The sequence below is a fragment of the Sesamum indicum genome, linkage group LG12, assembly GCF_026168435.1.
Source record: "Sesamum indicum cultivar Baizhima isolate 11 linkage group LG12, ASM2616843v1, whole genome shotgun sequence".
Lineage (NCBI taxonomy): Eukaryota > Viridiplantae > Streptophyta > Magnoliopsida > Lamiales > Pedaliaceae > Sesamum > Sesamum indicum.
Genome location: NC_142668.1, coordinates 12,243,149 through 12,268,439, shown reverse-complemented (window position 1 = coordinate 12,268,439; position 25,291 = coordinate 12,243,149). Strand labels below are relative to the sequence as shown.

At 35.0% G+C, this 25,291-nt stretch overlaps 4 protein-coding genes, 1 long non-coding RNA gene and 1 pseudogene across 7 annotated transcripts; 4 read left to right on the top strand and 2 right to left on the bottom strand.

The window, feature by feature from the left end:
* Nucleotides 1–240: 240 nt before the first annotated feature.
* LOC105174751 (ABC transporter G family member 9) lies at nucleotides 241–3,681 on the bottom strand. The gene is made up of 5 exons (XM_011096939.3): nucleotides 3,507–3,681; nucleotides 3,159–3,318; nucleotides 1,800–2,595; nucleotides 1,375–1,700; nucleotides 241–1,196 (listed from the first exon to the last, which is right to left on the bottom strand). Exons 1-5 carry the CDS (start codon nucleotides 3,530–3,532, stop codon nucleotides 531–533), a joined length of 1,974 nt encoding a protein of 657 aa, XP_011095241.2. The 5' UTR covers nucleotides 3,533–3,681; the 3' UTR covers nucleotides 241–530.
* A 5,765-nt stretch (nucleotides 3,682–9,446) lies between these two features.
* Nucleotides 9,447–10,188, bottom strand: LOC105175124 (putative 2' cyclic ADP-D-ribose synthase BdTIR pseudogene; annotated as a pseudogene).
* Nucleotides 10,189–12,885: 2,697 nt separating this feature from the next.
* Nucleotides 12,886–13,993, top strand: LOC148784863 (uncharacterized). The gene is made up of 3 exons (XR_016063368.1): nucleotides 12,886–13,040; nucleotides 13,110–13,228; nucleotides 13,302–13,993. It is a non-coding gene; the product is annotated as an uncharacterized LOC148784863 (long non-coding RNA).
* A 3,012-nt stretch (nucleotides 13,994–17,005) lies between these two features.
* LOC105174750 (uncharacterized) lies at nucleotides 17,006–18,967 on the top strand. Of its 2 annotated transcripts, XM_011096938.3 has the most exons (4): nucleotides 17,006–17,314; nucleotides 17,418–17,566; nucleotides 17,981–18,186; nucleotides 18,424–18,967. In XM_011096938.3, exons 2-4 carry the CDS (start codon nucleotides 17,477–17,479, stop codon nucleotides 18,683–18,685), a joined length of 558 nt encoding a protein of 185 aa, XP_011095240.1. In that variant the 5' UTR covers nucleotides 17,006–17,314; nucleotides 17,418–17,476; the 3' UTR covers nucleotides 18,686–18,967. The 2 variants fall into 2 exon arrangements, with proteins under 2 accessions (XP_011095240.1, XP_011095238.1); XM_011096936.3 differs by having other exon boundaries at nucleotides 17,006–17,566.
* A 1,424-nt stretch (nucleotides 18,968–20,391) lies between these two features.
* On the top strand, nucleotides 20,392–21,688 carry LOC148784862 (uncharacterized). Its single transcript, XM_088876361.1, has one exon. It carries the CDS (start codon nucleotides 20,405–20,407, stop codon nucleotides 21,455–21,457), a length of 1,053 nt encoding a protein of 350 aa, XP_088732487.1. The 5' UTR covers nucleotides 20,392–20,404; the 3' UTR covers nucleotides 21,458–21,688.
* A 121-nt stretch (nucleotides 21,689–21,809) lies between these two features.
* On the top strand, nucleotides 21,810–25,116 carry LOC105155219 (protochlorophyllide reductase). Of its 2 annotated transcripts, XM_088876360.1 has the most exons (7): nucleotides 21,810–21,899; nucleotides 22,014–22,144; nucleotides 23,360–23,401; nucleotides 23,507–23,605; nucleotides 23,709–24,240; nucleotides 24,330–24,688; nucleotides 24,784–25,116. In XM_088876360.1, the coding sequence occupies exons 1-7, from the start codon at nucleotides 21,893–21,895 to the stop codon at nucleotides 24,940–24,942; spliced, it is 1,329 nt and encodes a 442-aa protein (XP_088732486.1). In that variant the 5' UTR covers nucleotides 21,810–21,892; the 3' UTR covers nucleotides 24,943–25,116. The 2 variants fall into 2 exon arrangements, with proteins under 2 accessions (XP_088732486.1, XP_088732485.1); XM_088876359.1 differs by lacking the exon at nucleotides 21,810–21,899 and having other exon boundaries at nucleotides 21,992–22,144.
* Nucleotides 25,117–25,291: the final 175 nt, after the last annotated feature.

The window sequence follows — 25,291 nt, the reverse complement described above, 5'->3', positions numbered from 1 at the left end:
AATTTTATGGGACTAAAAATGCTACCTACCATAGTTGTAGTACCAAAACAAACTCTACCCTTGTTTTATGGTACTAAAAAAATATTTTGCCCTAAATAATCTATACAACAAGGGCAAAGTTGAAAATTTTAAATCCCATCTAATATTATGTAATTTCACATATGATGGGTATTTATAAATTTTCAAATAACAATGGGTATAATTATGTCAAATTTTAAAAAAATTTGTTGTAATTTACACTTCATATAAAATGAAGATCCATTAATTATTCTTATTTAATACAGGACTATAAGTACAAAATTTCATCAAATCCCACCTATTATTAAACCAATCAGGCACTAAGATTATTGAGTTTTATTCAAATCACTGTCAAAGTGAGAAGTTTTAGACATATCTGGACTAGTGGGAAGGGGGTAGTCAGCCCTGTGGCTGGATTTGTTCAGCTGCGTTAGAAACCCCCCTGCAGCAACGTACTAACATATATGTAACACTTCTGTCACAATTCTCTCATGCCTACTCTTATGCAAAACTCAATTTAATTTCCTCGTCGCACCAATTCTCATGAGCGCAAGATATGCAATCAATCTATATCCCACAAACATTATCGCCATGGCAATTATTGAAGCGGCTTGCCCGTGAAGCCCGCCGATGGCCTTTATCGGTGGGAAATCCTCAACCAGGCAAGTCTTATTATCAGCACAAGGATACGTCTCTCCAGGCCTGTATTGTGACCCTAACAAGAGCTTGAACGTGTGCCGAATAAGGGATAAATACTTGAGCCATTTCATGAATGTGGGTATGTTCTGGACAAAATATCCACCTGCGAGCTGGAAGACCAAACTGATGATGGCTCCAAGTACGGTGGCGGCTTTCATGTCCATGACGACGGCCCCAATAGCAAGACCGAGGCCTTGAGAGCACACAACGTTGTATAGGGTAATGAAGAAACCCGCCAAGAAATATCCGGGTTTGGGTTTCAGACCCGCCATCCAGTAGGTTAGGGTGTAATAAATGGTGGGAAGGACGAGTTGCATGGGGAGGTCGCCGAGGGTTAATGCCATGAAGAATGAGGACAAGCGGTACATGCCTGAAGATCTTTCCTTCTCAAGCATCATGCGTTCTTGAGGTATTGTGAAAATAGCCTCGAACGCTGGGAAGTAGCTCCAGAATCCAGCGGAGAAGTTGAAAAACCCCACCTGCCTCCATTTAATTTTTAAATTAAAATTATTATACATATATCAGCTCATTGCTAAATTCTATTACATTATAAAAGTTTGTCAGTCGATCTATTTTGATCAGATATTCGGATAAGAATATAAAAGACTAGCAGTGTATATATTAGTTAAAAATTAAAAAGAAGAAAATTCTCATCACCTGGTCTTGTAGATGACTCATGTCCGAATGCCACCATAACAGCCCAGACATTATACCAACAGATAGAACCTGGAGAACCTTCATTACATTGAAAGTTTCATGCTTTCTTTCTTTTAATCCTCTTATGAATAAAACCGAGAACTGTCCCCACCAAGTGTTGGACCACCTCTTCAACTGTTTTTGATCATCCAGTGACCACTCATTGTATTCATTATCATCAGCAAGGTCAGACTTCACACTCTCTGACAAATTGGTCTTGTAAGCTGACACCAAAGTCTGCTTGATGCCCGTTTGATCTAATTCTTGAAAACCGTCCATTGATACTCCTATGTACCAGAAAAAGAAATTGAAAACGAAGGATAGAATTTGACGTCTACGATGTTAAGACATACATACCATAATAAAAATGAAGTACCAGAGCATACCGTTGGCAAGGTCTAACAAGAAATCTGCAGGATTCATGGGGACCGATGGAGAAAACCCGATGTTAGAGAAATAATCCATGGCACTGGAGCATTTTCCGAAGTACAAAGGGTTCCCGTCAGACAACAACAGAACCTTATGAAACATGTAAAACAGCCTGCTCGAAGGCTGGTGAATGGTCATCAGGACAGTTCTGCCCCCTTCAGCCAACTCCCGTAATGTGTGCACAATCCTCTGAGCAGTGGTCGAGTCGAGCCCGGACGTGGGCTCATCAAGAAATAGCAGGCTCGGATTCATCAACATTTCTTGCCCTATACTGACTCTTTTTCTCTCGCCTCCAGAGACACCCCTCAAAAAGGGTCCCCCTATAATGCTATCCCGGCACTTGGACAATCCAAGCTCATTGATCACAGCATCAGCTTTTTGTACCTTTTGCTCTTTAGTTAAAGTTCTCGGCAAGCGTAAGAGAGCTGTGTATACTAGTGTTTCAGTCACCGTCAGGTGAGGATATAGGACGTCGTCTTGTGTGACGAAGCCCGTATTGCGTTTCATGGTGGTGGAGAATGGCTTGCCGTTGTAAGTTATGGCGCCGCCAAGATGGCCGCTGACTAGTCGGCCTCCAAGGGCAGTTAACAGAGTTGTTTTGCCGCTGCCTGATGGGCCGAGCATGGCTAGCATTTCGCCTGGCCGCACCACACCTGTGATGCCCTTGAGCACTAGTTTCTCTTCGGAATTTGTATTTTTGTTCAATAGTTTTTTGCTTTGCCCGATTGTAACTTTGTAGACAACATCCGCAAACTGCACATAGGTTTGATTATCAAAAGCTGGTCAGGATCTCAAGCTAGCTAAAAGATTTCTTTTTGGAAGTTCAATTGGATTCAAATTTTGATGATGAACAGATAATGTAATTAAAGAAATTAGTACTATTGAACGATCACTAGAATGATTAGCTGTGATAGGTAAAGTTAACTACTCAATAACAAGAATCTTGAAGGTGCAACAGTACCACTAATTATGTGAAACGATACTGGTACTAGTTAGTTAAGTTACAGTTTGAATCCCCTTAGATAGAGAAATTTTCTGGGGAAATCTCGAGGTTTATTCTCGCCGGTATTTCCAGCTACAGCTATTCAATTCCAAAGTACTGATCAACAGGCATCATTATCGATAAACAAGATTGATGCAAACAAATCAGCTGAAAGTTGAGAAACCCTCTCAATTTGTACTAGAACTCCAGAAATCAACAAAAATAATTCGGTAAAACTTTCAAGAAATTACTTCTGAAATCACCCTGAATCAAGAACTTCAACGCCACATACATGAGTAATAAAAGAAGTAAATAAAATCGTCATTTTCCTTACCTTCAATGTGACGCGAGATTTAGCTTTCTTGAAGATGGCGTGATTTTCATCCTGAATTTGTGCTTCGACGTCAACCATCACCGCCGACGTCTTCCCCTCCACCGCACCATCCCTATTGATCAAATTATTCACACCTCTGCAGTCTTCAAGTGCAATGCCCCTGCATGGCCGGCCCCGTTAAACTTTATATGCACTCGAAAACACTCATATATAGATACTAATTCTAAGATCAAATGAAGTTGCAGACAAGAACGAATTAAAAACAGAAAATTTGGAGTAAATGCAATGTAATGTAGGTGACATGATTATCATATACATATATGAAACAGAGATGATGAGAAAGGGCACCGAGGCGGCGATTGCAATGGTGACATGCTGCCCAAGTGTCACAAGATTTTCTCTTCAAGCGCAATTGTTTTAGTGCGGTTTCCTGCCTTGAGTTTGTGTTATATTTACACCTATCAGGCACGCACCTTGGCGTTCCAGTCGGCCTATGCTTTGGTGCATTTCTAATTCTGAAAGCTCTATACTTATATATAGCTGGGAGTCGCGAGTATGATCACGCTATTTAATTCAATTTATTTGAGAAGATGCCGTACATACGTTGAAACATGTAATGCATTCATCACATGATGCCAATAAGGTTTACTTGGCGAAGTTAAGGCCTATGATTTTAGAAGTTATGTATTCAAATTCTATTACGTGCATGAGATGCTATTTTACTGTATAATTGGTGTTGTTATTGTAATAATAGAAGTCATTTAAATTTAATTTATATGATATTGTTGATCAGAGTATGATTGGTATAATTGTCTTTGTTAGGTATGAATAATAATTTATCGTTTCAAATAAAAAAAATTCAACACATGATAATATATATACATATTTTTATTCATATCATATAATGTGTACTTACTTTTATTTGTGCATGTCCATAGCGTGCATTTTAATTTTGGGAAGTTTATTATTATTATTATTATTAACGTCCTGCAGAAATTAAGATAACTTTTTATGTGAAAGGTATTCTAAATTCAACCTACCAATTTTTTTTTGAAGATTCAAAATTATTATGCTATAGTTTGATAGAAAGGATTTACTTAATTAAAAACTGTTATCGGTCAAAATCAACAGTAATTAAGGGAATTAATTGAAGCAAAGAGAGAGCACAGACAAATTTGCACTTGTGATTAATTATTAACTACATTTGATTGGATGTATATGTTTAAATTTGTCTTGTATGTTAAATTATACAAGTTTATCTATTTGTATGTGATGTTTATACTTTTCTTAGTCATATATATATTTTAATTTATTTGAACTAATTATTTTAAAAATTTACGTAAAGAAATCATGATTAGAGCGGATCGAGATACAGACGTAGAAGATTTAGAAGAAAGATCGATGGCAAATTATTATTATTATTTGTCAATTTTTGTACTGCATGGGGTTAATTTAAACAATTCATTAAATGTACACCGATAATTAGTTATTCTTCCGTCTCCTTAATTAGGAGTGTACACTAAAAACCAAATCATGCCATTTATTAAATCAAATTGCTAAAACACTATTGGATTAAATATATACACTAATTAATGGAAACTGAAAAGAACAAACTTAATTAAGAGTATCAGAAAACAAAAACAGAGACAATTTTTTTAAACACATCGGAAACATACATACTGCATCAGGATACTAAGAAATGATTTTTTTTTTTTTTTTGAGTAATACATTATTCAACTAATATATCCATATGACTAAAATGGATAGATAAATTACAACGATTCAACAAATAATTAAAGATAAACAAGAGCTAGCTGAATTGAAAGGCAAAGTCAGGGTTTCGGGAGTCGGAGAGCACAGTAGGTAGCACTAGAGCCTCATGACTGGTCCTGACACATAGAACAGAGGCTCTCTTTCCAGCTGAAAGCAAAAAAAAAGACAATAAAAACGAAAGACATCTTAGACAACAACCACTTCTCGATCTGTGGTAAATACCCACGCATTTATTGGACTACAAACTATTAAAAAAGTAGACAAGCATCCATATTCATGACAATCAAATTGATAATTTTTTAATTATAAAACCTCAAGTGCCTTTCGAATCGAGCAATAGCTCATTCACCTTTTAGATATTTAGCCTTTGTAGCCACTGGATTGTGAATATGTTCAAATTTAGTAAAATATATTGCATTAAGCAAACTACGTCGACATGCCAACACATGTTGCTGAGAATTTCCGATCGAGTATATATTGTCATAATTCGTTATATTCTCATACATTTTCCAAAAGCCATATATATGAAATGAATTGGTGTAGCTAAGTGCTTATGTATATATATATATCATAGAATGTGATCCCTTCCTTTTTTTTTCCCTACTATTTCCCCATAACTACCATTTATGAAGTAAAGATAATGTTTGTGCATATATAATAAGAATAATTCAAATAGGAAATATCCTTTTATTAGTTTCAAAAAAAAAAAATATATATATATATATATATATATATCGTGTTACGCACACGCATAGAACTTACCTCTAATACAAGGGTACTCCATTAATTAACGGGTCATTCATCCCCAAATCAGACAACGTCTATATGGTCTACGGAACATTAAGCTTTTAAAAGATGCTAACTTTTAGAAAAGTTAGAAAGATAATAAACAATTCATAGGTAGAATTTTTGGTAGAATAATTTTTTGTTCCTACTATAATATAATATTCACTACATCATTTAATACATTCAAATTCAAAAATTCATTCAAATCAACTAATAGTTAGATTTTCGGTAAATTATAAGTTGCAATAAGAATAGTAGATATATCATGATATGCTTAACGTGTAAATCTTATATACATATAAGCATAAAAAATGATCATATACTAATAGTAGCGGCGGTGGTGGTGGGCAAGTGGTAAGCAGACAAAGTTGTGCATAGTCGGCCCGGAACAGTAGCTGGTGTAGTTCGGGAAAGTAGTAATAAAGGTTTGGCAAGTTTGTAGCATTAGTTTAGGGAAGTGGCAGTAGGATCGTTTGCTTGACGTGATGTAATTAGGCATGATGGGATTGGGTGGGGCATGAATTGAAATGATAATTAATCCCTTTATTCATTATTGTTGTTTGATATATTATGGTGTATGATATCTTATATGACAATTCAGTTTTATGCTTGATTGAAATAATTATAAAATATGATAATATGCATGTGAAAAGACCAACAAAGATAACATTTTTGTCTTCTTGTGCCCAATCGATGAGATTTTTTTTTCAAACATAATTGTGAATGATAAAATTAATGTAAACTAGTATATAATTGTGAATTTTGATGCATATTCACGCCAACAAAATGAGCCGTACTAGTGATGCTAGTTTTGGATACAATTGCATTAGTCCTAGTGTAGTTAGTACTTGGGAGGTGCTGCGGTAGCCGCTATGAACAGTATTATATGTTACAAAGATTGACTGCTTTAATAATGGACCTGTTTCGGAATATTTTAAATTACAGGGACATGGTTGTCAATAATAATACTTTGTAATCTGTACTTGTTTATGTTTGTACTTAGTAATTTGTCAATAGTATAAGAAGTTAGAAACACCTCCTAAAGTTTTGGATTTTCGAAAAATATAAAATTCATGCACCCGTAAAAAGTATCTCAGTATTCATCGTGTGCAAATCTAATCATAACCTATTCGGATATGGACTTATTACATCGATTTCTTCATGCAGACGTAAAGAAAATGAAAGAAAGAGGAAGAAAAAGAAAATAATAATTTGATTATACTCTAGTGAAGAATAATTCAAAGTTATTTTTTCAATGAAATAATATTTTTAATTACCTGCCATTTTGTATACTAATTCCCAAAACTTTATCGATCTAATGTTAGATAATTTTCTTAAAATTGTATTGAATTTCTTAAAATTGTATTGAAAGCAATATTTGTTAGATCATGATATTTTGTTATATGAAAAGGGAACAAGTTTATTAAATGTGTGATGGAGAGATGATTAGGTCGAATTATAATAATATTAAGTTCATATATATTGATGTGGTCGAGGTTTTTACTAAGGGATAAAAATTGAAAATTTTACTTACGGCACAAATATACATCAGGTGAAGTGCGATTTTCGACGGAGCAAGAAAAATAGTCAAATCAATGAATAATGTTTGCCTTAAAAAATTAATATTTTTGGTATTTATAGTAGTGTTGGAAATTATATGGTGTGGTGGGTTGCATTTGTTTAATGTATGCCATATATGTTATATTATTTTTTTACCCTTACAAGTTAATATTTTTTACCAATGTACATCATATACATTATTGGATAAAATATGAGATAAAAATGATTAAATTAAAGTGGATATTTAGTTAAATGGATAAAATTTGAGGGCGAAAGTGATATTTCCCTAATTTTACGGTGTAGTTTGAAATGGGTGGCAATGGGTCCGAATTTTTTAGATACCCACCTCAATTAGGGGGAGTTTGGATCTGGATAATGGGTAGAAAGATTGATAGCAGATCCTAATAAATAGAACTCATTTGAAGTCGAGACGGGTCACAAGTCCATCCCTTGCTTGTCTCATATATATGTATTTTAATTATATTATTAATTTATTATAGAAAACGTGTAATAAATTATCTTCTATAGTTTGTTGGGGTTGTTTTGGTTATTGGAATTCAATTTAATGATTGGAAGAAAAATCTATGGACTTAAATATTTGTGAGTTAGGTGATGAAACAATATTAATTATGTGTAATTGATATAGTGTCAAACTTTCCTTTTTTATTTGTTTGTAAAACCATTTGATTTGTTGATTTTTCAAATCTCATTTCAACAATTATAAAAAGAAAATAATATCAAATCTATCTCAATAAATTTTGTAGCGAAGTAGATACTAACAAGGTAGAAAAGAGGTCGGACCAACGTTGGTCCCAAATCCATGCGGAAGTTAGCAAGGTGGGTCCAATATCCACCCCAACTCGTCCCTCTACTACCCCACTCTGACTGCCTTCTTTGGTAGCTGGTGCCGCCAGCCCCATTGACGGGTTTGAGAGTATGAGTGAAGCTTTCATCCCATCCCACGCTACATTAGCCCCACGATCCTGACGGATACTACTTTCTGATGCCCTCACTCTCTATTGTAATTCTCACAAACCCGCCATGGAAATATATTGCAATGAAAATGTGACGGCTAAAGCAGATTCAATCGTGTCGGGCCGGATCCAAACTATCATGAGGCTGAGCTCATTTCATTTGCTCCAAGAATTTTGTATTTTTTTATTAGGCTTAATATTTTTTTGGTCCTTTAATTTTTGTAGTTTGGCCTTTTTTGTCCTTTATTTTTTTGAGATGGTAAAATAATTCTGTAATTTTTTTATATTTACAATTTTTGATTTTTCGATGCCGAATTTTGCAAAAGTTGTTAGAATAAATCATCTCCCTCTTACGATTTTGATATTTTTATCATTTATCTTTGTAAGAGTTGTAAAAGAGTTCTATAATTTTTTGGCATTTTGCAGGTCACTACGGTGCCGAATTTTGCAAAAGTTGCGAAATGAATCATGTTCCCTGTTATTTTTTTTAAAAATTTTTTGTCCACATTTACAATAGTAAAACAATCAGAACAAAAACACAATTTAAATTTTCCTAAGGTACACATGTGTAACCCTAGAAAGATAAAAGATAAAAGATAAAAATATCAAAATATCAAAATTAAATGACCAAAAATATTTTTAAGCCTTTCGATTATGTTATATTTCTCCTCTTTTTTTCTTCTGAAATATATTTCGTATCTCCTTCTATTATCGGAGCAGATCAAATGCAATTAAGACTCCTACGTAGTAAATTTGAACTAATTATATGTTAAAAGTAATACATTTGGTATGTAATTTTGTATAATTCAAAAAAATAGATCAATTAAATAATAATAAGTATATTATACTTACTATGTAATTTGGTTCAATCCAATCAAACCTGTTCTGGATAAAAAAATTTCCACAAATGTATGAAACCATTTATGCTAATATTATCGCGAGCTCTTACATATATGTACTAGAAAAAATTGCAAGTACAAGATCACATGATAACCAATTTGAAAAACACAAAAACAACAATTCTTGTTTGCAACCCGTCAGCCACTCAGGAGAGTTACGTAATCTGCTATTTTCAAAAGAATAATAAATACAGGTGAAGAGTTTTAAATAAATAAAACGACTGGGTTATTACATACTCATGACGTCGGACACACAATAAAATAAAAGAACATCGATCACAATATGGGAACGAATTTCAGAGTTTACGAGGAGCTTGGAGCTGCATGAGTGCCCGATGTGTGTAAGAGAAATGGTTACTAGCTGGTTGCAGCATTCTCTCTTCATCCTCCTCAACCTCTATCAAGCTTTCTATTACAATATCAACAGCGTTTTTCACGACGTCGGACCAGTTCCTGTCACGATTTTAGTACAAGAATTATATTTGCAAAAGTGATGCATAAATATATATATATATATATACATGTATATTAGTGTAATTATGTCTGAATGAAATCTCACCCCTTTTCGGAGTCGAACGCAAGCCCCACGGTGTACTTAGCCTCTTCCAGAGCCAGATTGAAGCGTTGAACTTCTTCCGACGGGATTCTCCCGTCGGCCTGCACAACGTTAAGTTCCGAGGGCTTAATGTCGCAAAAAATTGGAATCACCTTCTTCTTCAACTCCGTCATCAATGCCAATTCATGAAGGCAAAAATACGACTCACAATAACGTGGGGAGAAGACCGCCACTCCGATCTTGCACCCTGTTATTGCGGCATCGATTTTCTCGAATAATTTGTCACCTGGTTTCATGTTCTTGTTGTCCAAAAAGGGACGAAGTTTAAGCTGATAGAGATGATCGTACAACAAGGACGCAACGGACCGTTTCGTGTCCGTGCCCCTATGGTTAATGAAAACATCATAGGTTTGTTGTCTAGTACTGATGTGGTGAAATATTTGGTTTCTTCTCCTGTGGGTGAGGGCTTGGCGTAAGTTCATTGCTACTGAACGTTGCATGGCTGTAAAAATTACTATGTTGTTTCCTCTTTGGTCTGTAGTTTTCGATTTGTTGCTGTTATATAGGTACAAAATTCTGATTACTTTTCGTGTGTGAATTTAGAAATTCATGTTGTCTTTACAACCGGTTTTAACGTTTAACGTTGATTTGTGGAAAGAATAATGCATGGTGGAATAAACCCTGTTGGTCCAAATTCAAATAGTTCTAACCGTTGGATCATGGTGGAATGCTTTGATCGACGTGAATTACAAATGAATTTCATTAATTTAAGGGTTCAGTGGATCTGGTTAAACAGTACTGCTGAAGAATGTCTTTCTTAACGTGTGATTTGACAGTACTAGAGACGACATGAAAAATGTTTGAAGTTTATGACTTTTGCCTGAACTAGCTTTTCTTGGCCCTTCAAATACGTTTTTGCGACTGCAAGCACATGAATTAATACCAGCTCAAATTGGGTTGGTCTCGTATTAACTAATTATATAATAAATATATTATTTTAATGTATATTCAAAAATAAATAAATAATTATAAAATTGTATTTATTAAATTATCGATTTTATCTGGCGAAAACTTATTTAAATGAGAATTTTTTTTAAGTACATATTTTTTATGAATAAAAATTTTGAAGTATATAAAAAATAATCAATAAAATATATTTTTCAGGCCTATCATTCTAAGGGCGATACACTTTTACTCATTTTTCCATTAGAAAAAACATATTCAATTTTATAAACTAATATACAGTGACACATTTTATCACATACTTATAAAGTGAACAGACTCCATTCTTGCACAGATAGTTATGTAAAACATATTTAATTCTTTAATTTTTAAATGTGACCTAATTAAACTTGTTGGTGACGGAGGATTGTGGCAGAAATTTAAAAAAAAAAAAAAAAAGTGTTTTTCCAAGCATTCTTTTTTCCTAATCTAAGAGTGAGGATTAAATTCTAACAATCCATTATTTGTATAAAGAGGACAAAATCCCCTAATTCCCAAATATATATATATATATTCGCAAAAACCTTGATGCATGTCCAGGGTGGCTGAATGTTACCGAACACAAGACGAGGTGCACATTATCGTCCGTGTTTATTTTCTTGAACAAGTGTAGGTGCAATAAAACAAAATCTTCAGATGAATTTCTCAGTTGAAATATATATAATTTGGTGCCTGCTGCATGCAATAATATTCCTATATTTAAATATTCAATTTTCATTTAGTATAATATTTCATATTATAATTTTGTATCAACAAATATATTTTTAACACAGTAAATTAATAAAATGGATTTCTTGAAATCTATACTCTATTATTATTGAATTATACATATTGTCTGTATATATTTGAAATATAAAATTGAAATAAAAGACTCAAATTACCTTTCAAAGTGCAACAAAAACGACTTTTGATTGATTCAAGTTACCTTTCAATTATTTTTTTTAATAACTTTTTTTTTTTTTTATAATAAACAGAAACGAGTTTTGGTCAATGAGCAGTCAAATTTCATGATACACTTGTCGGTTTGAACCTTAATTAGTCTATTTAATGTGTATAATATGAGTCGATCGGGACGATTTTTGTCCACGCAAAACTAGAATTTGTGTTGTCTGCGGCAGGGAACAAATTTCATCCTCTTTGCCTTTTATTGATTGAGGTCGGATTTCTAAACCTAATTAAACTGGTAATCATTTTTGTGGGCATTAAAATAAATAAAAGAATTAATCTGCAACAAAATTTCCAGGGAGGTCATAAATTCTTCATTTTATTATTTCTTTTCATCTTTTTTTCACTATTTCTACGTAGAAGTGACAATTTATCAATGAGGTCTAATTGATGAAGTTAAGACTCCATGACTCTAAAATATTGGATTCGAACCCCATTAATATATGGAATATAATTCTACTTTAATAGTAGATGTTGAATAGATAAATTATCTGATATGATGATTAATTAGTATATGATTGGTATATTTATAGGTAGTTGTCCGACATAAGTATTTGATATTGATGATTGTAACTGACTTATTCAAAAAAGAATAATAGTTCGTCTATTTCAATTAAAAAAATAGTTAATTACAATTAGACCCCCTTTGAAAATATAAAATTATATTTACAGCCTTAAACCTGACTACTCCACTACGGTTTGGACAAAAAATATTGAGATAAGAAAAAAAAAAAATACATAAATTTTTAAATTTGTACCTCATCTAACATTTTCTATATATAAGGAGTGAGTTTAACAAATTACATTTTCTCCTGTCAGTACAAAATTATTACATAAAAACTGAGGGGTAAAATGGAAATCTTATGTAACTTTTTTTGCTAATTATGTTAGTATGTTTCATCCAAATCCAAACGAAATGGGATCTTATATAAATAGTAAATTTTCGAATGTGGTGTAAATGTAATTCTGAAATTTTTTTGGAGAAAAGTATAATTTTATATTTTAATTTAGAGGGGATCTAAGTGTAATTAACCCTAGACTAATAGGGGTGGCAATTTGGATTAGAATGCATGTGCCGCCAATTCATTGGATGAAGAGGGTCGTCGGACATGTTGAAATCCCTTTTTTGTCCCATTGGCAACCTTGAGCTTGTCCACAACTACAAGAAGGCCGACAAAGTGATCCATCATGACCTCCTGGACTTGCATACTTAAGGAAACAAAGACATCTTCGGATGATCTTCATCATGTCCTTAAATTTGGAGGCGTGCTGATCATGATCAGATTGATGATACAGATTACCTTTCCGCTGCAATAAAGTAAACGAGATCATCGGTCAAGAATGGAAGAAGTTGCTAAGTATAAGGAACAGTAGTAGGTAGTACGAGGTAAAATCAAATAATTCTGAATCACACCTTCTTGATTTCTGGGATGAAATTAGTTTGTTCCTGGTGCAGGGAAACTGAATGAATTGTGAATTCGCTGCGTATTTCTTGAAGTAATTGCAGTTTAACATCTTGTGTTACAAACGCTGTGTTGAGACTGTGAGCTAATCGAGAGTTCACAGCATTTCCAGGTAGCATTTCGACGTTCATTCTCTCAAACTTCTGACCAAAATGCTGTCTGAACAAGTTTCTTAAGGAATGCAGCTCAGGCAGTTCTCCACATCTTGAGGCACCAAATATCAAACTCGACAGCGCTTCAAGGACCTCAACCGACAGCTTGCTGCATTGAGAACGCACCAAAAGCTTGTTACAAAATTGCAAGACAATACAATAGACAATCAGAGAGAGAGATAAACTGTAGGTGGGGCTGCCTATAGTTACCTGCTGTGCCGGCTAATGTAACAAAGGTTTTCGTGAACGCAGTCACAGAAGCCGTCCAGCTGCTCATATGCAGATAACTTGCACTCATCTTTGTACAATTGCTCAACCTAAAAGTTGACACGGCCATTATTATACTTTCCCACTAGCTAGTGCACTTGAAAATTGATTAATCCCATGCTAGCAATATATATCATCCTTTCTGCTTGATTTCTGATGATGTATATATCAATTGAGTAGAAATCCGATGATCCCAACTTACCCTTGCTAAAGCAGCATGATATTGCTGGCGGCTGATCTGGAGGAGTTGAGCAATATCAGCACGCGATTGCCTTATGATGACAATTTTTCTGCTCTTTTGATTTGCCAGACGAATCTTGAGTTTCTTGATTAATCTTTCGCTGCAGAATTAAACAATTGGGTGAAACTATAAACTATCTTAAGTATGGGATCAGAAGAATCAATGGTTCGTTCGTTCGTTCGATCGATCGAACACTCAAGTAGCACAAATCAAGAGGTCGATCATATTATCAAAATTCAGTTTGGCACAACATGCATGTAATAACGAGAAGCTCAAACCATTGTACTCATTGTCGTGATCAGGACAAGAATTTCTTTTTCATATTGCACATATTGATAGGGAACAGATCGATCTTCTATTACATACATATTGCTTTCAACAGTTTCTCATCTCTAGCTAGTACACTAGAAATTAATGTGATGGACGATCAGAACTTACCATGTAGAAGCTTTTCTCCATCGTTTTGATGAGCCTCCGATCAATCCAAGAATTGGACCAAACATATTATTCAAACCCATTGTCCTTTCTTTCGTTTCCTTGTATAGTGCATGCCTATTGCCTATATATTTGAACATAGAAGAAGAAGAAGAGTTTTCCATTACGGAAAATTCTAATTCAAATTAAATTTGAATCAGTTATATGACAAGTGCAATACATTTATGGTGTGATTGTCATATTACTCGGGAATAATAAACAATTGATGTATGATTGATTTGATTTGACCAAATTTTATTAGAAAATAATTTTCCACTGTGATTTTAGGTAACTTTTGGATCAGAAGCAGCAAGAATTAATATCACGAGATTCATTGCATTGTTTCTGCAAAATATATCTTTGTTCAAAACGATGCGATAATTGCCAAAAACGATTTCGCCATCGATCACATTCGGCCGTACAAGGAAAATGGAATATATCGTCATCAATGCTGTAAGAAAATCTCTCTCGTACGTTTTGGGTATTAAAATCAGTCAATTTTGGAACTGGACAACATATGCGATACTAGGTACATAATATTTTTGATCCCATAAGTTAGGCTCCTTTCATTTTAGGTCTTATTTGTTATGGGATTAACACTTTTAATTCAGTAACATACATTAGCACTTTTGGTTCTCATTGTCTATAATTTAACGATATAGCGCGCGTCCTTAGCATGTGATCATTAAATATTTTTGATTGGAGAAAAAATTGATTTGTTTTTCAGGTTAGGACCATTCCTGGGGAAAAATATAACTATATTTGAAGGAAAAAAAAAATAAATTTTGAAGAAAATTAGAACAAAAAACGTAGCGCTTTCTCTCTTCTCTCATAAAAATTAGATCCTATCATTTCCATATTTCTATAAATTGAAGTCAAGTAGTAATGTCTTTCACAAGTATCAAATAAAGCACTTATATGCTATTATTGAAAAAATGGGAAATTTTTCCTTCAACAAAAAATATTTAATGTCAAAGTGTTGGGCACGTGATTTATATCGTTAAATTGTAAATGAAAAAGTATATAATAACCAAAAGTTTTAATTTTTGTAAATTAAATGCTAATTCCATAATAGATTAAATCAAAAGTGATATAAACCTAAGTTATGGTACTCAAAATACCAACTATACTACATGCGTAGTCCTCCAGGTAAATTCTAAGGTGTGGAGGAATATGTATTCTTGTTGCTATGGTGTGAAGGCCGGGATAGGATCAATGTTGTGATTTGGAGCCACCACCTCCTTGTCGTTTATTAATGACAAGTATCCTATAATTATAGCGATAGAGAAACTTTTCTGTGTCCACCACGCATTATGGGTAAAACAAGCTAATTAAGTTGTAGTAAAAGCAGAGGTTAAAAGAATGAAAACTATAACAATTAATCGTGCATCTTGGTAAATAACAAGGATTTCCATTGATGATTGATATAATTATAAAATTATCTTTTCATTTAAAAAATTATTAATATTCTTAATCTTAACGTCCGTGTAATAATTAAATTATTATACTAGTCTTTGTTATTTTTCTAATTATTTTTTATGATGAATAGATCAAGATCCTCTTGTGAACTATAAAATTATTCTATTTATATTTTAAAAAAATCTAAAAAAATTATTGATTAGAAGAGAGAGAAAAGAATTTTCACCTCGTCAATATTTTGTATAATTTTTTATTTTCTTCAAAAAAACAATAAAACCAAAGTAAATATTTTCAAGTCTTCATGCAAAGATTATATAATTTTACCAAGCATCAGGATGCATTGATAAATTTTCAAACAATGAATGAGAATTTGCGATTTGCAAAATCTCAAAAAAAAAATTATTGTAATTTTTCCTATAACTAAAAGCTAATTTAGAAAATGAGAGTTCGGAAAGATTGGGCATTTTAATAAGTATAAACATGTTATATAAATTATTGATATTCTTATTTTCAATTCTGATTATATGATTTTGATGTGGTCGAGGTTTTTTTGTTAGGAAATAAATCGGGATTTTACCACGACGGAATTTTACACCAGGTGAAATATAATTTCCGCAAAATGTGTAATTCTCAAGAATGAGGGGTTGTCAATGAATAGTAACTTAGGATTAAAAAATTAGTATTTTGGTATTTATAGTGGTATGGGAGTTTGTATGGTGTGATAGGTTTTATGTGCTTATGGTGTGCCTCCTATATATCCAATTACTTTTTTGTCCTTATAATTTTATATATTCTTTTACTAATGTATATCAGATTTGATCTATATTCATATTTTTTTAATAAATTTTGTTAAAATATATAGAGTTTTACCCGTCAGTACATAGCACATAATTATACGTAGACAATGAGTACTAAATGTTTTAATGATATCGATCGCAAATTAAATTGATAAATAAAACAAATCAGTTGTTCATTTTCTACTCCATTAACTTTAAAAGAAAAAAAAATTTTCCTACAATATTATGCATTTTATATGTTGGACATATATACTCATACTCACAAATATTTCACCCTAATTATATTTAAATAATCCATTTTGAATATTAAATTATAATTTAATGTTATATTTTGTACTGCATTTTGTATCATATTAATGACAGATTCAAAAGTAAAAGTTTGAGGGATAAAAATATATTAAAACGTTATTTTCATAATACTTTTAAATATAAGAATTGGACTAGTCCCACTTAAGTTATGTCTCTTTGAATTCATTAAATTTAATTTATTTGGGGTAGTATATATAGGCCTACTCCTAAATCCGTCTCTGTATCACATGATGAATTGTGTGGCTCTTTGATGGATGACCCTCTCTCCCGTGATCTGTTTACCACTTGCTTTCTACCGATCTATTGGAGTTTTTGATATCAATACATCTACTTCACTTTAATTTATTGCCACCGACACTTCCCCCGGAATTCTTTTAGCATTTTTTTCACTTATAATCGGTAGTGTGTGATACTTTCATTTCTCCTCTCCTCCCCCTTTTTTTTCATTTATTAACCGTTGTCGTACGTTATTTTTATGTGCATATAACAAATATGTAGCATATGTTAATATTCTGGTGGCTGGTAGCAATGGGTTGCAGGTGAAGTGTTGAGCTGTCATAATTTGGTGGTTACTATATACTCACACTGTTTCTGCTTCTTGATTACTCAAGTGCCCATCTATATGTATATTTGCTGAGACAGAAACTAAGGAAGCAGGACAGATCTGGATCTGCTGTGAGTTCTGTCAACTCTCAACTTCAATGGCTTCGAAACTTTTAATGATCACTGTCTTCATTTTCGATCTCATTGCTTTCGGTTTGGCTGTTGCTGCTGAGCAGAGAAGAAGTACTGTAAGTTCGTCTTTCTACCTTAAACCTGTCGTGATTGCTGGCTTTTTCTGAGATGAATGATTGGTTTTTTGAGATGGGATGTCTCAAAATGACCTGCAATTTTTGCATACATTTGTTTTGGGTACTTTTTATTCAGGAAAAACGTTTGAATTGGGATTCTTCAAAGTCTGGCAGTGAAGGAACACTTGTTCTCTTTGACGTACATTCTGTTTACGATTTATAGTATGGTTTCAACCAAGAAAATATTTATTAGGAGGTTTTAATAACGTAGTAAGAGTAAATTCCGAGAAAATCAAGCTGTAGCAACTAGCTCATTTAACTAGTGCAACTAAAGGGGTGAGCTGAATATCGGTATTTATGCATGTATAATATAATGTTTAGTAAATGATGTGGTTGGTTGTTGGGACTTGGCAGGGGGTATCAAAAGCAGATATGGACAGTAACTACAACTACTGTGTTTATGACTCTGATATTGCCACTGGCTACGGCGTCGGTGCATTTTTGTTCCTCCTGGCCAGCCAACTACTGATAATGCTTGCAAGCAGGTGTTTCTGCTGTGGAACTCCGCTCAAACCCGGAGGCTCCAGAGCTTGTGCTGTTCTCCTTTTCATCTTCTGCTGGTATACATTCTCATTGCAACTATTTCCACTAACATACTATCAATATATTTATATGTTGGAAAAAATTGAGGAGACTGCGATTGTGAGGCATAATTAAAGTTAACAGCTCTTGGACGGAAGTCTGACCCAATACTAGATCCAACTTTTTTACATATTCTCTGTCATCAGGGTCTTCTTTTGTAATTTTATCGTATTTTACGGATGTCTTAGTTACATGTATAATGTTGTTGGATGCAGGGTGACATTTTTCATTGCGGAGGTTTGTTTGCTGGCTGGATCAGTGAGGAATGCTTATCACACCAAGTACAGGACGAGGTTTTTCGAGAATCCACCGTCTTGTGAGACAGTGAGAAAGGGAGTGTTTGCAGCAGGAGCCGCTTTCGTTCTCTTCACGGGCATAATCTCCGAGTTCTATTACGTTAGTTATTCCAATGCCAGGGGAAGTTTCAGCCCTTACGGAGGAGGAGATGCAGCAGTTGGCATGGCTGCATACAATTGAGCGATTGATTTCGTTTCACAGATAGATGAATATTGTGAATCACGATTTCGTCTCAAATATACCTTTCTCTTGCTATAGGAGTCGATCGATCTAGTTTAAGGTGAATAATAAATGTAATACCTTTCTTTTTCATTCATTCGTCTACCCCGGCCGTGTAGTTTTTTGTTAGTTTGTCGATCAAGAGAGTTGGAATGGATGTCTGATCGGCGTGACTGTGTTTGTACTGCAGAATTTTGAGCAATATAAACAGTTGATGTGAATGGACAAGGGATGTGAAATGCACTATGTGAATATGTCTGAAAAATTCTAATACCAATTGATATTAGTCAAATTTAAGTAGAATGATTGATTATACGAGAAATGTAATAAATTTGATCATAGTTTTATTTATAGTGAATTTACAGTTATATATGATTAGTCGCTATTTTTAAATCGTGCATTAATTATATAACAAATATATTATACTTGTAATATAATTAAAATACTGTTGTATGTATTAAGTTTAGCAAAGGTTATTTGGTTAAAACAATGTTGTTTGATTTATTACAAGAAATCTAATAGTACATAAAGAATTCATCCTAATTAATTAGGGGAAAATGAAAGTAACTCTTCTTTGATATTGTAAATGAGGGAATTATCCCCTTATATAAAAAAAAAATAGTCATTTATCCTATATATTTTTTAAAATGCAGCAATTATCCCTCTATGTTTTTTAAAATGAACTAATTTACCTCCTTAGATATAGGATAAATTGCTTCATTTTAACTAATACGTCACATGGGTGAATCGCATTAAACCCTAATTAATTATGTTTTTCACATCCTCACAGTCTGTTAATTGTGGGATTAGCCCACTTGATCTGATGGCGATAATTATACCGACATCTGAAAATTATTTTCACTTGTTTCAATACATTTGCTTGATCAATAGTATGGTTTAGGATGACTATTGGCATAATATTGTCATAATTATAAGAGAAATCAACTAACATCTGACGCTCTCTTTTTCGTCTGCCCTTGAAAACAAGCACCGATGATGATGACGCTTATTGCAGAAGTGGTGTAATAATCAAGAGACAAGTATTAATTAACTATTAGAGTATCAATTTGTCAACTTATTCGTTGACAATGGAGAAATGGGTTGTTTCCTGGTGTCACGCTTGATATTTGTATGTAAGAATCGGTGTTTGAGATGGTAAGAGAAGTACACATTCAACTGGGGCATTTGATCTTTCATAGGACCGTGCAAGAAACCATATGTTCGGCTCTTATTTGAAGCAACAGTCATGCTCATTTCTTGTTACTCTTTGGATCATCCATAGAGACATTGATTTACCGTCAGCTTTTGCGAAAAAAATTTATTCAGATCAGGGTTTGCCTAAGTGAATCATTCAAACGATAAGTATAATTGGTCACTCTTTTTAAACTGTGCATCAATATATGATTAGTTCAATTTTTTTTTTTATATGGTTGGTGTGTTAGAATTTTACGATGTGTGTTACCCTGTGTCTATGTCTTTCTTTGCACGAAAACATTGTGGTCAGCGCACGGTATCTCTTTAGACACTTTACTAGCCATTATGCCATCGTCATGTACCATCAGCAAGCATGCTTTTCGATCGGCTCTCGCTATCAAATACACGTCCATTCTCAGGCTACCTTGGTACATAGTATAACTTTTACTTAAACTTTTCTACTGTCTAAATTTGATAGAACCATCAATGGAAGCTGCTAAGTTTAGTAACATTCAGGAACAGGGGAATCGCAGCACGGAGATCCGACTTTCACCTGAAAGACAACTAACGATGTCGATTAGACCTATGAAGAAAATCCGTTGTCCCGGGCCTGGAAAGAATCAGAACCCTCCTCGTTCCAAGCTACTTTTCCCCTTTGCCCTGGATGATGAGCCTCAGATAGCAATGACTCCTTATTTTTCCAGATTCCAATTGTTGGATTCCTCTTCACGACACAAGAATCCAAACATGATTTCTTTTGCTCATCAACCTCGGCAATGGCAAAGGGACAGTACGCGTAACGATTTGGACAGACCTAAAATTGGTGCTGATCATCTGCAGTGTCTTGAAATGACGCCTAAGCTTTACAGGGGAGTGAGGCAACGCCACTGGGGCAAATGGGTGGCGGAGATTCGTCTTCCCCGCAAGAGAACCCGACTCTGGCTAGGAACGTTTGAGAGTGCAGAGAAGGCAGCTCTGGCCTACGACCGCCAGGCCTTCAGGCTGAGAGGCGAAAATGCACGTCTAAACTTCCCACATCTCTTCATTCCTGCCAAAAGACCTGTTGATCAGACTCAGCTTGCACCAGTCTCGAATACTTACGTAATATCTCCAACCAGGATCTTTTCTGGAAAAGCACTAGAATCACATTTAGAAAATTTTCCTCGTACCAACAGTGGGCAAAATGGCACCGAAACTAATTGGAAGAATCTTGAAAAGGGCTCTCTTCCAACGTGCGACGAGACAAGTATAGATGAATGTGGTGGTGATGCAACAGACACAGGCTTTCTGTTAGGGGAATTCGGCAATTTGGAAATGTTTGGGTCTGAATGGGGAACTAATGCAAGCGCATCAGAAACCTTGGATGGTTTTCCAGATCAGAGTTCAACATGGCACAATGGCGCGAATGTCGATTTCATGAACCTGTCTGATTTCACTGTCCCTGGCTCCACTGATGAGCTTTTAAGCGCTATAGATGCCCAGATGCTACAGGAGTGCTCAACTTCAAACCCGTCGGATACCTGGAACATTGAAGGCTAATTCAATGAAATTATACTAATCGCATTCCCATAACTTACTTTTGTAATCGTTTAGATATAATCAGTTTCATTTTTAAGTATACAGGAGTAGAAAATCCTGAAGAAGCTGTTAGTTTGTTTCTTCTTCTACATCCATAGTCTTGGCGTTGTTTAGAGAGTGTGCCTCTGAGTTATAAGTTTTTCAAAATATATGATATTTAAAAGTTTATAAAATATTATAGTGTTTGAAAAATATTTTAAAGATAAATATTATGAGTTTATATAAAAAAAAATTTCAATGATCGGTGAGGAAAACACCTTATAAAAATGATAAGATTTATCAAATAAGTATATCCCATGACACCGTACTAACCGCTTTCAGACGTCCTAATCCCGACATGATTCCACCTCCAGTTTCTTCTAGAAGAACTTACAGTTTGGTTTTCTCTTGAAATGGATGCAGGGTAAGAATTGTCAAGTTGACTTTATGAAGTTTTATATTGTAGAGAAGCATGCATGAGGTTTGGTGGCATGAACGACATTATTAATTATCAATCAAGGTTAGTTGATGAATTCAGGCATATTGGTTGTGCATGTGCGCCATGAATGTACCAACACGGCAACTTTTGCATTATTTTCCGCAGCTCTCCACCCAGGTCAACTGTATGCTTTCCTATGTTTGTCTGTGTTTTGGCACGGCTCCTCCAAGGTAATTCATCGTCTCTTAGAAATTATCGGGTTAAATGCAAAAAACTCCTGCAAAGGGTAGTTTGCACCTTTTTCAAAATGACAGAGGGCTTTTTGCCCTCTTCTCTAACACAGGGTGGCAAACTAACCATTGATGTTTCACAGGATGTTTTGCGTTTAACCTAAAATCATCTATTTTGTAAGTCATATTCTTATAACTTGAAAATTGAAACTTTAATTCTACTTTGAGACATTCAACTTAACAGCTTTAACAAGACCATCCCTTAAAAACCAAATGAATTTAACAAGAGAAATAAATACAATTATGTGTGGGCTTTTAGCTATACTCCTTAAATCCCAATTTGTGATTCGGAGTTTGTGAGTTCTTGACTGTGAACAAAGTAAGTCCGCAAGATCGCAGGTCGTGAGATTGCAGGTTACATCCAGGTCGCTTGTATATCCAAGTCGCTTGTTTCCAGGTCGCATCGGTGTCCTCCGTCCTGTGGGTCACCAGCGACCTCCGTTTTTGTCTTTTTATGTACAGTTTGCTCTTTTGTCTTTTCTGTACAAATATGTTGTTTGTTACGATTTCTCGATTATTCTTATATTTGGTTGGTCAGTAGTTTGTTAACTAGATTTCCTCTGTTGTATTTATATACTTGCTTCTCATTGTATCATTCTCTTGATGAGAATGAATACTAGTTTTCTCCATATTGTTCTTGAGAATGGGAATACTATATTTCCTTTTTAATTTGTCTTCTTTTCATTGACCCTAATCAAAGAACTTAAAACCAGGCCTGACTGCCACAGCACTGCTGCCAAGTCTGGGAGCATAACACACATAACATTATCCTTTTATCAATTTCTCCATACCCCAGGCCCATAACTCCGGGCAGACTAATACTTCATACTTGTTGAATGAACACAATAATCCCCATTTCGAATCCATTTTCCTTTGGCTCATTCGAAATAACAAAGGAAATCCCAACCAGAAACTCTCATTGGTCGTCGGGCCCTACGTGGCATGTAGTTCCACAAAATATTATCTTATCCTTGTTCGGTTTCATATAGTAAAAAATATTCATTTTTTGTCAAAAATCAGCCAACAGTCTTAGTATATATACTTGTCCGCACACTGCATCGAAAGTCTCAAGTTGTGATTAGATTCGTGGCAAAGAAAAATCTCAAAATATCTTCCCAGTTAAGGTCACTTTTCAGTAACTCAATGGCTCTACAGGCTGCTGCTCTGCTTCCCTCAGCATTCTCCATTCACAAAGAGGTTTTTTGTCCCTTCTTTTTACCATCATTCGTCAGTAAATAGCAAATCTTACTTACCTTCCTAGGTAAAATGTAACACTCTGGAGATGTAAAATTCCTGCTGCAGGGAAAATCTGGCGCATCTTTGAAGGACACCACCCTCTTTGGGTTTTCACTCTCAGACCATGTCAAAGCTGACTTGCTCTCTTCTGCCCTGAAATCTAAGGTAAAACAAGCTCCATCGTTGTAGTAATATAAATAAATTCTATTGAATCAAGATTAATTAGGGTAATTAATTGAATCGTGGAGGGTGGATTTCTTTCTTGCAGAAAGAATTCAGTTCAAGAAAGTTGTCTTCTGTAAGAGTTCAGGCAGTGGCTACTGCTCCAACTTTCACGCCCTCGACAGTGCAAGGGAAGAAAACTTTGAGGAAGGGTTCTGTAGTTATCACCGGAGCCTCCTCCGGGCTGGGCCTGGCCACGGCTAAAACTTTGGCTGAAAGTGGCAAATGGCACATAATCATGGCGTGCAGGGACTTTCTCAAGGCTGAAAAGGCCGCTAAATCTGTTGGCATGGCCAAGGAAAATTACACCATCATGCATTTAGACCTTGCTTCTCTTGATAGCGTCAGGCAATTCGTGGACAATTTCAAACGGTCCGGCCGGCCTCTCGACGTCCTGGTTTGCAATGCAGCTGTCTACCAGCCGACTGCCCGGGAGCCTTCGTTCACAGCTGAAGGGTTTGAGCTTAGCGTTGGGACCAACCATCTCGGTCATTTCCTTCTATCAAGATTGTTGCTTGATGAAATGAAGCAATCTGATTACCCCTCAAAGAGACTCATAATTGTCGGCTCAATCACAGGTGAAACAGAGCACGATACATCTCATTCATGTTAACCATATATATATATATATACTTGTGTATAAACTCAAGTTCTGTTTATATTCCAGGGAATACAAATACATTGGCTGGAAATGTACCTCCAAAGGCAAACCTTGGGGATCTGAGAGGGCTCCAGGGAGGGCTAAATGGGCTGAACAGCTCTCCCATGATAGACGGTGCAGAATTTGACGGCGCCAAGGCATATAAGGATAGCAAGGTGTGCAACATGCTGACAATGCAAGAATTTCACCGGCGTTACCACGAAGATACCAGCATCACATTTGCTTCCTTGTACCCGGGCTGCATTGCCACGACTGGGCTGTTCAGGGAGCACATACCCCTTTTCAGGCTCCTTTTCCCTTCGTTCCAGAAGTTCATCACAAAGGGCTTTGTATCGGAGGAAGAAGCCGGAAAAAGACTGGCACAGGTAAATAAACAACAGAATGATCAGCTCATAATTACGGCAAGTTGAAGGTGTAGAATAATGTGAATATTAAGTGTAATTATCGTTGGCTGAAACAGGTTGTGAGTGATCCAAGCCTGACGAAGTCGGGGGTGTACTGGAGCTGGAATAAGGCCTCGGCTTCATTTGAGAATCAACTGTCTGAGGAAGCGAGTGATGCTGATAAAGCCCGTAAAGTGTGGGAAATCAGTGAGAAACTTGTTGGTTTGTCCGGGTGATGTTTGCCAGAGCGCATGAGTTTTGGATTGAGGAACTTTGTAGTGAGAGAGAGAGATAAATTCATGATAAACTAATGAAGAGTAAAATCACTCTTTTATTTTCATGGATGAATTGATAGTTTGGCATTGCTGAATTATCAACTCCACAAGGAATAAACAGACTATTCTACAATATATTTATCACTTTCCGGCCAAGCACATAAATATGGGGCAGGTGTAAACTAACTCAATTAATCGTAAACCAGGGAGAGTTGCTTATTCCAGGATATACTTCTCTGAGCTTTGTCAGAGCTGTACTGTTCTTTGTCGCTCGCTTGTGCTATTGGTTCCTTAACGTGTTATATGCTCC

Excerpts from the sequence above, each read along its gene's own strand:
- LOC105155219 (XM_088876359.1), top strand. The coding sequence starts at position 22,004 with ATGAATTCAGGCATATTGGTTGTGCATGTGCGCCATGAATGTACCAAC. Across the intron at positions 22,145-23,359 it reads TTTGGCACGGCTCCTCCAAG|GCTGCTGCTCTGCTTCCCTC; the intron begins GTAATTCATCGT and ends ATGGCTCTACAG. Across the intron at positions 24,241-24,329 it reads AATTGTCGGCTCAATCACAG|GGAATACAAATACATTGGCT; the intron begins GTGAAACAGAGC and ends TTTATATTCCAG.
- LOC105174751 (XM_011096939.3), bottom strand. The coding sequence starts at position 3,532 with ATGTCACCATTGCAATCGCCGCCTCG. Across the intron at positions 2,596-3,158 it reads AATCTCGCGTCACATTGAAG|TTTGCGGATGTTGTCTACAA; the intron begins GTAAGGAAAATG and ends ACCTATGTGCAG. Across the intron at positions 1,701-1,799 it reads CTTGTTAGACCTTGCCAACG|GAGTATCAATGGACGGTTTT; the intron begins GTATGCTCTGGT and ends TCTGGTACATAG.
- LOC105174750 (XM_011096938.3), top strand. The coding sequence starts at position 17,477 with ATGGCTTCGAAACTTTTAATGATCACTGTCTTCATTTTCGATCTCATT. Across the intron at positions 17,567-17,980 it reads CTGAGCAGAGAAGAAGTACT|GGGGTATCAAAAGCAGATAT; the intron begins GTAAGTTCGTCT and ends GGGACTTGGCAG. Across the intron at positions 18,187-18,423 it reads CTCCTTTTCATCTTCTGCTG|GGTGACATTTTTCATTGCGG; the intron begins GTATACATTCTC and ends TGTTGGATGCAG.
- LOC148784862 (XM_088876361.1), top strand. The coding sequence starts at position 20,405 with ATGGAAGCTGCTAAGTTTAGTAACATTCAGGAACAGGGGAATCGCAGC.